The 15,129-nt window shown below is 44.8% G+C and overlaps 1 protein-coding gene across 3 annotated transcripts in view; it reads left to right on the forward strand.

The window, feature by feature from the left end:
- Positions 1-15,129, forward strand: part of SETBP1 (SET binding protein 1) — a 380,272-nt gene that overhangs the window by 265,694 nt on the left and 99,449 nt on the right. For all 3 annotated transcript variants that reach the window (XM_086682866.1, XM_086682868.1, XM_086682867.1), the window contains exon 4: positions 959-4,418. In XM_086682866.1, the coding sequence (XP_086538992.1) occupies positions 959-4,418 (3,460 nt within the window). The remainder of the gene's footprint in view (positions 1-958; positions 4,419-15,129) is intronic.

Genomic DNA, 15,129 nt, shown 5'->3' on the forward strand with positions numbered 1-15,129 from the left:
ACTGAAGGGTCAGTCCTCAGGAAGGTGCCAAAGTCTGGAGACTTTCCTGTAGAATTCATGCTGGGAGAAGCACAGCTGACAGAGTTGGGAGCAGTGATCTTGAGTGACTGTGCATTTTTTTTTGACCCATTTATGTCCACGAGACTCAAGGTTCCTTTTGAGATTGTCCAGGAGTTTTCTCAAGAAAGCTGTCAGTGCCTAACTTGGGTTTCAGGATGCCTCAGCATACTAACTCCCAACACCACACCGCTCCTAAAAGTCAGAAGGGTGGAAGGTCTTTTGAATTTCTTTCCTACTCCATTTCTTCTTCTCCATGTCCTTGACTGGCTCCCTTGTCTTCACACAGTCTTCAAATTCCCCCCTTAGTTCCTCAGTTTGTGCTGTTTTTCCTTGTTGCAGTGGTTCCCAGTGAACTACTTGTTTGAGCACAGAGATGCTAAACTCCCAGGTAAAGTGCAAACAGAAATGAACTTCAGTAGGAGGAAGCAAAGGAAGGACATGAGTTGGAGGGGAAGCTGGGACAGAAGTAAGAGGCAGCTTGAGTTAGGCAAAGGGACTGGGGAGTTGGAAAGTTCACATTCTCTCCTGGGCTCTGCCACCATAGGCAGGACTCACCATTAGAAAAGTTTCAGCTTTTTCATGCATACAAGTCGGGCTAAGCTAAGTGACCTGCAGGGCCTGTCCTCTAGGCTGAGATTGCATTCAACCAAAAGATCGGTAAAAGTTCCTATTGTTAAGGGGGATAAAGATGGTGATCAAAGCATCCATATTAATGTTCCAAATCTGTGCCACATGTTTTTACTTCTGCAAATGAGAAAACCTTCAAAACCATTCTGGAATTAAAGGTGGCCATTACCAACTTTCAAATAATAAAGCCTTTTGACATTGAATTTTAAATATCTCCAACATGCTCACCTTTGTTTCTCTCTCTCTCCTTCTCCACCTGCCCCACCTTTAGGCTTACGAGCGGCCACAGAAACACTCAGCTCTCCACTATGACCCAGGCCTCCCACAGGACGTCACCAGTGACACCTTAAAACCAAAGCACCAGCAAAAAAGCAGCAGCCAGAACCACATGGACTGGTCCACCAACTCTGACAGTGGACCTGCCACTCAGAATTGCTTCATCAGTCCAGAGTCTGGCAGAGAAACTGCAAGCACCAGCAAGATCCCTGCTCTTGAGCCCGTGGCTTCCTTTGCAAAGGCCCAGGGTAAGAAAAGCAGTGCAGGGAGCACATGGAGTCAGTTGTCCAACAGCAGCAAAGATCTGCTCTTGGGAGGCGTGGTCCCATCCCCAGGCAGCCACAGCTCACCAGCCCCACCCAGCAGCTCTGTCGAGTGCAATGGGCTTCAGCCCTTGGTAGATCAAGATGGCGGAGTTGCAAAGGAGCCCCCAGAACCACCTACTATAGGCAGCAAGAAAAAGTCCAGTAAAAAAGATGTGATAAATCAAACCATATCAAACCCGGACCTGGACTGGGTCAAGAATGCCCAGAAAGCATTTGACAATACAGAAGGGAAAAGGGAAGGCTACTCTGCAGATAATGCCCAAGAGGCATCACCAGCCAGGCAGAACACGAGTTCTGTCAGTAATCCTGAAAATGACTCAAGTCATGTCCGGATTACTATCCCTATCAAGGCACCCTGTCTAGATCCAACCAGCCATAAGAGGAAAAAGAGACAGTCCATCAAAGCAGTGGTGGAAAAGATCATGCCAGAGAAAGCCCTGGCTTCTGGAATCACTATGAGCAGTGAAGTGGTTAATAGGATACTCTCTAACCCTGAGGGGAATAAGAAAGATCCCCGTGTCCCTAAATTGAGTAAAATGATAGAGAACGAGTCCCCCTCAGTTGGCCTTGAAACAAGTGGAAATGCCGAGAAAGTCATTCCAGGAGGTCTGTCTAAGCAGCGGAAGCCACCCATGATCGTGACGCCTCCAGCGTGCACAGACCACTCTCCATCGAGAAAGCTGCCAGAAATCCAGCATCCCAAATTTGCTGCAAAACGGAGGTGGACATGCAGCAAACCAAAGCCCACCAGTATGCTTCGGGAGGCAGTCATGGCCACCTCCGATAAACTGATGGTGGAACCGCCATCTGCCTATCCCATCACCCCATCCAGCCCTCTGTACACCAACACAGACAGTCTTACTGTGATCACGCCAGTCAAGAAGAAGCGGGGGCGGCCGAAGAAGCAGCCTTTGCTCACGGTTGAGACGATTCACGAGGGGACTTCTACCAGCCCGGTCAGTCCCATCAGCCGGGAGTTCCCTGGCACGAAGAAAAGAAAGAGACGACGCAGTTTAGCTAAGTTGGCCCAACTAGTGCCAGGAGAGGACAAGCCCATGAGCGAGATGAAATTTCACAAAAAAGTTGGAAAGCTTGGGGTGTTGGATAAGAAGACCATCAAAACTATCAATAAGATGAAAACACTCAAGAGAAAAAATATCTTGAACCAGATCTTGTCCTGCTCCAGCAACATTGCTCTGAAGGCTAAAGCTCCCCCAGAGACCAGCCCTGGGGCAGCAGCCATCGAGAGCAAATTGGGCAAGCAGATTAATGTCAGCAAGAGGGGAACCATCTACATTGGCAAGAAGAGGGGCAGGAAGCCAAGAGCAGAGCTGCCACCCCCATCTGAGGAACCCAAAACAGCCATCAAGCACCCAAGGCCTGTTTCTAGCCAGCCGGATGTTCCAGCCGTGCCTTCCAACTTTCAGTCACTTGTGGCGTCTTCACCAGCAGCTATGCACCCACTTTCAACACAGTTAGGTGGGTCAAATGGCAACCTGAGCCCCGCCAGCACTGAAACCAATTTTTCAGAGTTGAAAACTATGCCAAATCTCCAGCCTATCAGTGCTCTTCCAACCAAAACCCAAAAGGGAATACACAGTGGAGCCTGGAAGCTGTCTCCCCCCAGGCTGATGGCCAACTCACCTTCCCACCTTTGCGAGATTGGGTCACTCAAGGAAATAACGCTGTCCCCCGTGAGCGAGTCGCACAGTGAGGAGACGATCCCAAGCGACAGCGGCATTGGGACGGACAACAACAGCACGTCTGACCAAGCAGAGAAGAGTTCAGAATCCCGACGGAGGTACTCTTTTGACTTCTGCTCCCTGGACAACCCGGAGACCATTCCGTCTGACACCAGCACAAAGAACCGGCATGGCCACCGGCAGAAGCATCTCATGGTGGACAACTTCCTGGCCCATGAAAGCCTCAAGAAGCCAAAGCACAAGAGGAAACGGAAAAGCCTGCAAAATCGTGATGACCTTCAGTTTCTGGCAGACCTGGAAGAGCTCATCACCAAGTTCCAGGTGTTCAGGATCTCCCACCGGAGTTACACCTTCTACCACGAGAATCCGTATCCCAGCATTTTTCGGATTAATTTCGATCACTATTACCCGGTGCCATATATCCAGTATGACCCGTTGCTCTATCTTCGCAGGACTTCAGACTTGAAGTCAAAGAAGAAGCGTGGTAGGCCTGCAAAAACCAATGACACCATGACAAAGGTGCCTTTTTTACAAGGGTTCAGCTACCCTATTCCCAGTGGAAGTTACTATGCACCCTATGGAATGCCTTACACATCAATGCCTATGATGAACCTTGGTTATTACAGTCAGTACCCAGCTCCTTTGTACCTGTCGCACACACTTGGAGCAGCTTCCCCATTCATGAGGCCAACAGTGCCACCACCTCAGTTCCACACAAGCTCCCACGTGAAGATGTCTGGTACAGCTAAGCATAAAGCAAAGCATGGAGTGCACCTGCAGGGACCTGTCGGCATGGGCCTTGGCGACATGCAGCCATCCCTGAATCCTCCCAAGGCGGGCAGTGCCGGTCTGTCCAGCGGTCGGCTCCACAAGAGAAAACACAAACACAAGCATAAGCACAAGGAAGACCGGATCCTGGGGACCCATGACAACCTGAGTGGTCTCTTTGCAGGCAAAGCCACAGGCTTCCCCAGCCACATCCTGAGCGAGCGGCTGAGTAGTGCGGACAAGGAGCTCCCACTAGTGAGTGAGAAGAATAAGCATAAGGAGAAGCAGAAGCACCAGCACAGTGAAGCCGGCCACAAAGCTTCTAAGAACAACTTTGAGGTGGACACCCTGTCTACACTGTCACTTTCTGATGCCCAGCATTGGACACAGGCCAAGGATAAAGGTGACTTGAGCAGTGAGCCTACAGACTCGTGCACAAAGAGGTACTCTGGCAGTGGTGGGGATGGTGGCAGCACCCGACCCGAGAGCCTGGACGTGTTCAGTGACATGACCCCTTCAAATGACAAGTGGGACAGTGACATGAGCGGGAGTAAAAGGAGGAGCTATGAGGGCTTTGGGACATACAGGGAAAAGGACATCCAAGCCTTCAAGATGAGCCGCAAGGAGAGAAGTTCTTACGACTCCTCCCTGTCTCCAGGTAAGGCCGTGTTTCTCCTCAGACCTGGGCCGTCCTATTATTTCATTGCTGGGCTTTGCACGTCAGGAGTCTGCCATCATTGACACATTGTATTCACTAGTTTGCAGAGAGGTAGGGACCAGGTGGAAATGGGCATTCTTCACATGTGACTTTGCAGCACTATTTATACACGGGTTACTTGGTATTTACTGCCTTTCCTCTCAGAGTCATTGCCTTGGGATCCCTGGGCCTAGAGACAGCCTCAGTAGCTACCTAGACTACAACCACACCCACTATGTGCATGCCTTCTATTAGAGATGCTATGCTTAAGTCCTCATCCAATCTGATGGTGCAGTTTGTTAGTGGCATAAACCCTCTAAAACTCACTAAGAATGCCAGTAAGATCCCAAGAATGTCAATGCTGGATGGGAGCGATATCTAGTTCATCTGGCATGCGGCCTCCAGAAGTCCCACATCCTAGGTGAGAAGTCTACAGCAGAGCCATTGGAAGCTGCCCACCTGTGCATCCTCAAGTGTACCTAATGAGGGAGCCATAGCTCCAGGCTATCTTGTCCTCATTTTGTCCATGGGCATTTGATAAGCTTCCCTGAGGAGACCCCACTCATCATTTCCCCGCATGAAGGGGAGGGAGCCTGGCTGAAAGGTGTTGCAAGCCTCCTGCCCCTACGGGAACTTACTGCTGCATCTCTTGGCATGTCTGCTGGGAGTGGGATTTTGCCCACTGATTGCTAAACTTAAAGTACTGGTTGCTATTAGAAAGAGCTCATTCCTTGTCAGTTGCTGGCAGAATTTCCTTGCTAACGTTCCCACCCACACAGACCTTCCTTGCCACAGAAGCTTGATACTTTGGCGTAAGTATTCCTTTGTCCCTGTCCAGACATCATGAAAGTGATAAGACTCTTGTAGAACAGAACAGTTGTTTACGAGGAAAACAGCAGAAGCTCCTTTTCTAGGAGCTACAGAAGCTAAAAGGATTTCTCATGCTCCCTCTACCCCCAGATAGTACAAGCACTCTGGCCACAGTCTGCTTTTAAAAGACTAGTCATCTTTATTTCAGGTTTGGGTGTAGTGTTTCTCCTCTGTGATGTGTACCTCTTCCCTCCTGGGTAGTCCATCATGAGTGAAGGTGAGGGCAGTGTATTCACAAGGAATTAGAGTCATTTTTCTAGGCCAGCAGACTTCAGAAGAAATATGATTATGAGTTGGAAACCACTTAAAGATTGCCTCAAATTACCACTAGCTTGTGAGTTGCTGTAGTGGTGGATGTTCTCCTTGGTTAATGAAGAGACCAATTAGCAGTCATGTCTCCTACTGAAGGTGATAAATGGCCCACACTTCATAATTGCCCAAAGTGGATAAATTGCCCAAAGTGGATGTTCTCATCTAAGTTTCTCTGTTTCTCATCATCAGACTTTGTTGAAAGTATTTGTTTTTTTCTACACAAAGCTCAAATTAAGCCCACCTGGACGGAGTTGCTAGATTAAACTTTTACATGAGAAAAACTATTGCTCTCTTTCAGTATGGTGAAATTGATCCACAGGTCCAACACCAGCCATGGACAGAGGGTTTTCTTCATTTTTGTATTTTCTTGGCATTATTTAGCAAAACAGTAATGTTGCCATGTTATTACTAAGAAGCCACAAGCAAGGATCCTAACTTAACAGACCTGAGAAGCAAGATCTTAGAAGCTAAAATCTCTATCCATCATTGCTCATTAGATTTCTCAGCAGTCATACCAAGATTTTTCTCTGGTCGGACTACATTTCCGGGTGTTGGTTGACTTCATGAAGGTTCCCAGATAGAGATCCATCTCTGATCCCTGTGTGTCTCTGAAAGTGCCCACCCTCTTAGCCATACAGTTCTATCTGGGTTTGCATTCACATGATGGCATTACTTTCTTCAAAATTCCCCTTCCTCTCCCTATCTTCTTATTCATTCTTTACTCTGCCACATCAGGTGAAAAGAAACCAGCATTATGACAAGTGTCATAAAAGAAAGCTGGGTTCAACCTAATTGGGTATTAATTGGGTACTCTGTGATGTAGGACCTTAGGCATGGCATTCTGTTTCTTTGGGTTAGTGTCTACTCATCTGTATCTGACAGAGTTGGGCCAGACCTCTTTCATATAGTATGTTTCAGTTCTTAAAGCCATTTCACATGCATTTCTTGATGACACCCTGCAGTCTTAGAAGAGAGGTATTTTCATTTCTATTTTACAAATACATTGGGGTTCAGAGATCAAGTGACCTGCTCGGGTTTAGAAAGCCATTATTTATGATTTTAAGCCCAGGGCTTTGGCCATCGCATTGCAGCTTGAACACATGCCACCAATAGTTAAGCCAAGTCTAGAACACAGGTCCTGGTCCTCAGCTCAGTACTCATGTATTCCTCTATGGCCCTTCTTCTCAGATATCCATCCATCCCCCAATTACATGCCTTTCCCTAAGGCATCTTCACAGCGATTATGTGATAATTACAGAAGAGAGTAATTAAGGAAAGACCACATCCCTGTATTCAATTCCCAACCAATGAAAAAAGACCCCTAATGGCCCAACCTTTTCTAGACATTAGCCTGGAAATGTCTACCTGGACAGGCTTCCACCTCTGCTCCTACTGCAATCCAGTTCTCGGAGTTATTTTTGCTACTGCTTTGTGCTTACTCTGTGTTATATTTTTTTCTTCTTCAGCTTTTTAATGAATCATAGTTGTTGGTGGTTTCTATATCTATATGAGTTATGTCTGTTGTCCCTACACATTTTGTTGAATATGTTACTGGAGGAGATCAGATTCTCTATCACTCCCCTCCCTTCCAAACCTTGGCCTCATCTCACCTGTATTCCAAATGTCCCCTCTATTTCTGAACCCCAAAAGCATCAGGGACAAAATGCCTTTAGCAGCACTTGGAATTCAATGTCAGAGTTTGTCAAGACTCCCTGAAGAGTGCTCACCTTAATGTGACACACTTGAAGAAACACCAAGTCCCATTAAAAGGTGGAAGGCAGGTGGAGTGAGACTGAGGTTACTGGAGGCATTAAAACCTTTAAGAGACTTTACCTGAGTCAAGGTGTCTCTTCTGTGGATGATACTGAGGGTCCTGCTTGGAAAAAAGTATCAGTATTCCTCACAATTTCTCTCCCTCTACCTTTTCTTTCTCCACTCTGGATTCATTCCATTAGCATCCCAATGTCCTATTTCACATGAGCTAGTCTTTTCTAAAATAGATATGACATAAATATAGATGCCATTCTTTAGCCTGTTGAGGACCAGATTTAGGAGCTAAGTCAAGAGAGGACTTTGAGCATTCCCTGAGATCAGAGCTGATGGAAGACACCATATAAATGGAAGTCATTACCATTATGGAGACAGAAATTAGAGACTTCATTTAGCAATAGCAATAGTTGCACACTCCATTTCCTCTTTCCTGCTTGGAAAATCATTCTTTCTCCAACCCCCTTGGCCCAGCAGATGGATGCATTGTCTTGTTAGCCCCCTTACAACACACCTAGAGCTTAGAAGTCACATTGACTCTTTACCATTTTTCTCTATTTTACTCCTTCTGCTTTGTGTGTTTGTTTGTTTGTTTGTTTGTTTGTTTGTTTGTTTGTTTCAGAAGGCAGTGGATCTTTTGATCTGTTTTCTAAATGGATACCATCTGCTAAATCTCCGTTTATAAAAATGCTTGTCTGGGACCAAATAATGGATAAGCAGTGGGAAGGTGCCATCCACAGATACCCAAAGCTGGAAGGAGCCTGATGGGCCCTCATGTGCACCTTTCTCCCACCAGGCATCACCATCTTTAGTGTACTGACATGCTGCAGATTCCTAGAAGAGCAATCCTGTCCAAGTTTGATAACACATAGTCAGAAGGATGCCACATGCTCTCAAAGCCAACTTCTCCTTAGGTGGTGGAAGAGGTCTGTAGTGTGAGTGATGTTCTCCCCATTCATACCATTTAGAAACAATTTTTGCTTATTTTGACCTAATATTATGCTGGGAACTTCAGACATCTTGAGCCCTGCTATCCAGGCTCCCATTTGATGTTGGAGAAACAGTGAAAAGAGTCAATTTACCTATGTTACCTCTTCATCCAATGCCATTAATTAGTCAAGGTAGCCATCCTGAGTCCACAGACGTCAAGTACTTTCCTCACAATGAATGGATGCTGAGAATGAATCCCTGGCTCTCCTCTCAGATGTCAGAATCTTGCCATGTAGGTAGGTAGATTCCCTTGAGCCTGGACAATTCCACCTCTCCTTGTGGCTTCTGCTTTGCCCTTTGCCAGCTCCTCTTCTCAGCGCCATGGGGCATTGTGGGAGGCAGTCTCTGTTGTCACTCATAGTCAGGAAATAGATGCCCAAGCCAAGAATAATACAAAACCCTCCTCCAATGAGGCATCCAGATGAGGAAATTAGCCACATTGATGAAATGTCATGAAAACTATATAAAAGAACTATGTGTGAGGAATGTTTTCTACAAATAGAATAGAAGGAAGAAGAGGTCTCATGGGAGAAAAAGTTAAGACCAGGAAAAAAGAAAGTGAAAAATAAAAAGATGATGAAGTGCAGTCTGTTTAATCTTAATCCAGGTTGAATGCTGGGTCATCCTGTGGGAGGAAATGAAAGATTAATTAGCTAATGGCTGCTGTGTAGTTTAACAGGATTATGAGCACCTGGCCCAGTCTTGTCTCCTCCACTATTCAGCTGAAAGACCTCTTCATCTTTTTCACTCTGTTTTCCCAAGTGGGACTGTGGTAGGAAAAGTTCTGACCAGATCTCATAGTCTCAGATTCTAAAAGTCTCAAATTTATACAGTGCAGTTTGAATGCAAACATATACGCACATGCATGTGCACAAACATACAGATTGGATAGTTAGGAAGAAAGTGCTCAAATTATTGGCCAACCTGGCCAATTAACTAGCTGTGCAATGAAATTTCCAAACAGATCCCTCTGGTCTATGTATTAAATTATATGACTCACCACCATTCATCTTTGGCTCCAGCCACTTCCTCTAGCCATTTGATTTAACTTTTCAAAAAAGGTGGAACTCTCCATACCTGACCCCCCACCAACAAGTTAGCTCATTCCTTTTCTGTGCTGAACCCACAGTCATCACCTTTGAAAAAAGATTAGAGCACTTGTGTGACCCATTGCCTGGGAACAGACAGAGCATGTTTGCATTTGTATTTAGACTCAGAAGTAAAAGAATCTTAACAATGTATTATAAACACCTCATTTTGCTGATGAGTACATTGAGGCTTAATAAGGTCAAGTGACTCACCCAGTGATACATACCTAATTGGCAGAAGAGCTCAAACCCAGAAGCTTAACATCAGGGAGAGGGAGAGGGAAAGGGAGAGGGAGAGGGAGAGGGAGAGGGAGAGGGAGAGGGAGAGGGAGAGGGAGAGGGAGAGGGAGAGGGAGAGGAAGGAAAGGGAGAGGGAGAGGAAGGAGAGGGAGAGGAAGAGGAAGGAGAGGGAGAGGGAATAAAAGAAAAAAAACTAGAAAGGTGAGTTGTGGGAGTGATGTTAAGCTATATGTTTTCTTTTGCTGTGAGCTGTTGTAAAAGGTAAGCATCTATTTGACAATAATTTGGTTTCCAGGCTGTCTCGGGGGACCCATGTTTGGGACTGGAAACAATCTTTGTGGGCTCTGATGGAAGTCATTTTTTTCCTTTCCTGTCTTAACAATTGCACATACTTATTTTATTGGGCCTCCCAAGGTTCCTCCTAAGGTTTTCTCTTGGAAACCAGGAATTAATCAAATTAAATGTTGTGACCCATAACTTTCTGGCAATGAAAGAAAAAAATCTTAGATTCCCAGCATCTCTTTTTCCACATTAAAATCAGAAATCAAGCCATTCTGCCTTTGGAGCAAGAAGTCCCCAGGCCATTTATCTTCCCACAGTTGGCAAACGCTCCCCTGTCCTGTTGGAAGTTTTTATTTATACCTTGTGGCTTTGGAGAATTATGCAGATTCAGGTGTGGGTGCAGAGAGCTTACAGTTTCAACAGACTTGGCTTTGATACAACATGGAGCCTTTCTTGGCTAGAGAAATCAATAAAGCATGCTTGCCAAAGACTGGTGTGTCACTGGGGCAGAGATGAGGATGGTGCCTTCAGAAAGACTTTCCAGAAACCCATCTCTTTCACTCTATAAATGAAAAGGTAATGAGACTGAATACTTGCTTGGATTGTGGCATAGGCTCGTGTCAGGATAACACTTAGTACAAATTGGCTGAATTCAAGGGGGTGATAACGACAAGCGAAAATGTAAAAAAGGATTTCTTTGGTGGCTGGTATACACACACACACACACACACACACACACACACACACATACATACACACGTTTGGTGCAGTCCTGGGGGAGGAATTCAAGGATTAATAAACTGGATGCTTATGCCCTCAAAGAAATTACAATCCAGAAGTCTCTCCTGTTAATGCAGAGGAGGAAACTGGATGAAGCTGATCTTACAAGACAGGCTATAAGCGCCATCAGAAGCCACAGAGGAAGCGCTGGGGCTGCCCAAATGAGGGTAAGCCACCTCCATGTTTTCAGTACAAGTACAGCAGTGGAATCAGAAATGCTTCTTTGCAGTAGTTGCTATTTAAGATGGGTCTTGATGGATGGAAGAAGCTTTGGAGAGTGGAAATGGTAGAGGACTGAAGGGAGGTGGAGGTGAGGTGGGGAAGCAAGCACAATGTGGAAAGGAAGCCATGTAAACAAAGGTATTTAGGTGGAAGTACCCAAGAAACATTTGAGAAATGGTGTTTACTCCAGTTTTGTTGAGGATAGGATCTGCACTTGGGGATCATGACAGATAAGGCCAGAAAAGACTGTTGTCCTCATGAGTTAGGGGTTTTTTTTTCCCTACACTGTGAGGCTTGTGCTTAATGAAGTAGGCTAGGCAGTGGGAAGTCATTCATTTTTTAAATAGGCAAAAGTCATGAAATGACCAAATTATACTTTGTTTTTCTTTCCTGAACACTCTTTCCCACTAGTCTGGGTTGAGCCAACCTGCTCCATCTTTGGTCTTTCCATATGATATGCTAATTATCCATGTCTTATTTGGGTTGTGCCCACCACCCTGCTTTCCTTCCCTACCCTAGCACCCACATTATAAGTAGCATAAAAATATCATTACTCAGGTGAGTCATTCTTAATTCATCTCTTTTCCTCTCTAGCTAAAGTCAAAGATGATTCCAATATGTTGGCCCCAGACAACTGGAAGAGTGGTAGCATATGAACAGAATTACAGAAATCAAAGAAAGAATCTGGTTGGTGTGCAAGAAATTGAGTTGCTAAGGCAGAAGTCAATAGTGCTGTGCAGAGCAAGAGACAGAATTATAGAGAATAAAGAAAAGAGGGTGGAAGAGAGGACCCTGTGGCTCACCTTAAAGAGAGAAGCAGAATAAAAGGGAATCAGGAAAGATGCAGAGAAGAAATGCTGGAAATGTTGGAGGGAAACCAAGGAGTCAAAGAAAAATGCATTTAAGAAGAATGGGGTGGCCCTTAGGACCAGAAGCTTCAGAGAGTTCATGGGAGATGAGAATATGTATGAACATATCAGTGGTCCTGAAGCAACAGAAATTTTAAATATTATGTAATCAGTGCCTCATATGGTTACGGCTTGGTGGGCCATGTACCAAATACAAGTGATAAGAAGTTAAAGAATCAAGTGGACAATGAGAAAATGGGGGGCTATAGGTACAGACAGTGAAAGTGGTTCTAGCCATGCTCCAGCTTCTAAGATTTTATTTCTTATCAGCCTTTGATGGGAGGTGATGCACCCAATCTTAGTATGTCTTAAGCCTAATGTCCCCACATCTGGGGGCATAAAAACAATGCGAGAACCTTTTATGCTGTGCCATTCTGCCTTCCCATGAAGTCCATGTATAGAAAAGATAAAGGTTATAGTATTTGAAAAGAGGTAAGAGTCTAGGCCAGCTCCCCCTTCCCTGCCCCACAGACACTTGAGCACTTAATTTTTGATCATGGTAATATCTATTTGAAAACTCCTCTCTGTGGTACCGTGGGTGTTGGCTGTGATCCTGAGAGCATATGGAAGATCAGTCCTGGCTGTCACAAGTTCTGACAAATGCATCTTTTATTGAACATTTACTATATGCAAAGTATTATAGACTAAAGCCCAATCGTTGCTCTTCCAGAGGTCTTCACTACTTTGCCGAATGAAGTATATATGCTGGCTCATAAAGACCCTATATTCACAAAAATGATCAGGAGCTCTTTAGTTACTTAATATATATCACAGTGCCAGGGGCAGTTAGAGAGACCAGAAGAAAAAAAAGCAAGGAAGGGCTCCTACTTCGAGTTCCTTATACTATACTGAAGGGAGGCTAAGTTAGCATACATAAAGCAACCAGGGAATAAATGCAGACCAAATTTAATCCATGCTCAGTGGCCAACAGTGGGGGCCATAGGGATCCAGGATCAGGAAAGATAATAGTATTCAAAAGACAAAATCCTAGAGCCAAGCCTTGGAGAGTGGAAGTGTAGTGGATGAGTGTGGCCACATGTGGTAAAGACGTGCAGTTGGGCATATGTGGGGGGTACAGGAAGGCACCTAGCTGACTGAAGTCTGCAGTAAAGGTTTTTAAGAGGCAAAGCTGCCATGCAGAGGATGTGAAACTGCATCCTGGAGGATGCACTGAGAAGGACACACTGACATTAAAGGGTGCTGGGCATGAAGGGTTTTGAGCTTGGTGCTAGCTTGGTGCTAGGTGCCAGGTAAAGTGATCAAGTGCCAGGAAACACGCCTATCCTCAAAGACTTTGTCAGGAGACAAGAGATGGATATATACACATATGCAAAGCAATTAGACACAATAGTGAGAGTCCATATGTTTAATGACTAGAAATAAAAACCCATTCTACAGGAAGAAAGGACCCATAAAATAACTTTCAGAGTAATAACCTGCATGTTGTAAAAGCAAGTTGGTATTGGTGTTTGCCCCATTGCATAAGGATTCAGAGCAAGTCAGAGGTATTAAGAGAGGATCGGTAGCACATCCCTCAGGCAGCCTCTGCTGTGGTGTTTGCACTCTTCTGTGAAGGGGTTAGGGAGCCTGGGAAGGTGGGGAGTAAGTCCATGTGGAGATGGGGCTCCCCTCGTTGATGGAGGATCTAAGGACACACAGAGATGAAAAGCTTTCCCTGAGGCTGCATCCCAGTCATCCTTACATCTGAACAGGGTGCTATGCTCTTCAAAGTGCATTTCCTTACTTTTATTTGATCTCCAGAATCCACTGAGGTTTGCAGATAGATGTTGCTCTCTCACTTGACAGGCAAGGAAATCAAAACCCAGAGGGTTAAAAGTCTTTGTCCAAAGTCACCGAACCAGTTTTGCACAGAAAAAGTGCTGGCTCCCAGGTTTCCTGATTTTTCTCATCAACTCCCTTTTCCACTAGATTTTCTATGTCGTTGACAAGGTCAATAATATGACTCAGCTTCTAAGTTATCCTTAAAGAACCGTTGCCAGTGGGTTAAATGGTGGAGCGCAGAATAAAGCACTAGCGATTTGGTGTTGGTTAAAATTAGTTTTTTATATAGAAGAAGCTCTTTGGAGACAGGTTCAGCCAGGCAGACGGTGTAAGGCTGATTCTCTGTGTAGAGACTGGGGTATAAATTCCCCAAATGGAGCATGAATATCCTGAAAATCACAAAGGAGTGTTTTGTGATTATTCACTAAACTATAAAACACTAAAACTAATATTAAAACTTTGTGGTTTTAAGGAAAAGTGTTACACAGTTTGAGGGACTTTATACATCTCCTAGCAAACACACAGAAACTTTCATCTTGAGAGTGATATGCTAAAAATGAAAACAGAGTGGAACAAGGCCTTAAGGAAACAGTGGGATTGGACTGTATCTCAGAAATTTGGAGAATTGTTAAGTTAGGAGACTAATCATCCCCTTTTGAATGTCCATGAGAACTTGCGGTGTGGGCTGAAAGAAACATTGTTCCAAAACAATTTGTCATGTCTTATATTCCAAGCAAGACCAGGAAGCCAGAAGTGTTCTTGTATAGGATATACTTTTTGTACTGTTAGTTATGTTTATACTTAACTTATCTACTCTAATTACACCATTGAAAAGTATCAAGTAGCTAAAATGTGTAAGACATAGTACTGGGTGATGTTATGACTGTAAGTATGTAGGGGACACCTTGTCATCCTTCAGTGGAGGTGTCATAGTCCTAGGATTCTGTGTCAGTATGACTTCTACAAACAACAAACCCTTTTAAAATTTTTTTTTTTTCAACGTTTATTTATTTTTGGGACAGAGAGAGACAGAGCATGAACGGGGGAGGGGCAGAGAGAGAGGGAGACACAGAATCGGAAACAGGCTCCAGGTTCTGAGCCATCAGCCCAGAGCCCGACGCGGGGCTCGAACTCACGGACCGCGAGATCGTGACCTGGCTGAAGTCGGACGCTTAACCGACTGCGCCACCCAGGCGCCCCAACAACAAACCCTTTTAACACTAGATGTTATTTTTCTCTCTGAGACCCCAACAACAACAACGATAAAAATGGATTCCCCACCCATAGCATAAAGCAAATGAGCTTTTGGAGAAACATTTATTGTGTCTTTCATTAACTACAAACAAATACCTATTAGTGTAGAAAACTTTGAAAATTTAGGAAACCATGTATGAAAAAAGTCACTTATAATCTCACTAAATAAGCATTATG

Source organism: Puma concolor, chromosome D3 (genome assembly GCF_028749965.1).
Source record: "Puma concolor isolate L17-30 chromosome D3, mPumCon1.1.hap2, whole genome shotgun sequence".
Taxonomy (NCBI): Eukaryota; Metazoa; Chordata; class Mammalia; order Carnivora; family Felidae; genus Puma; species Puma concolor.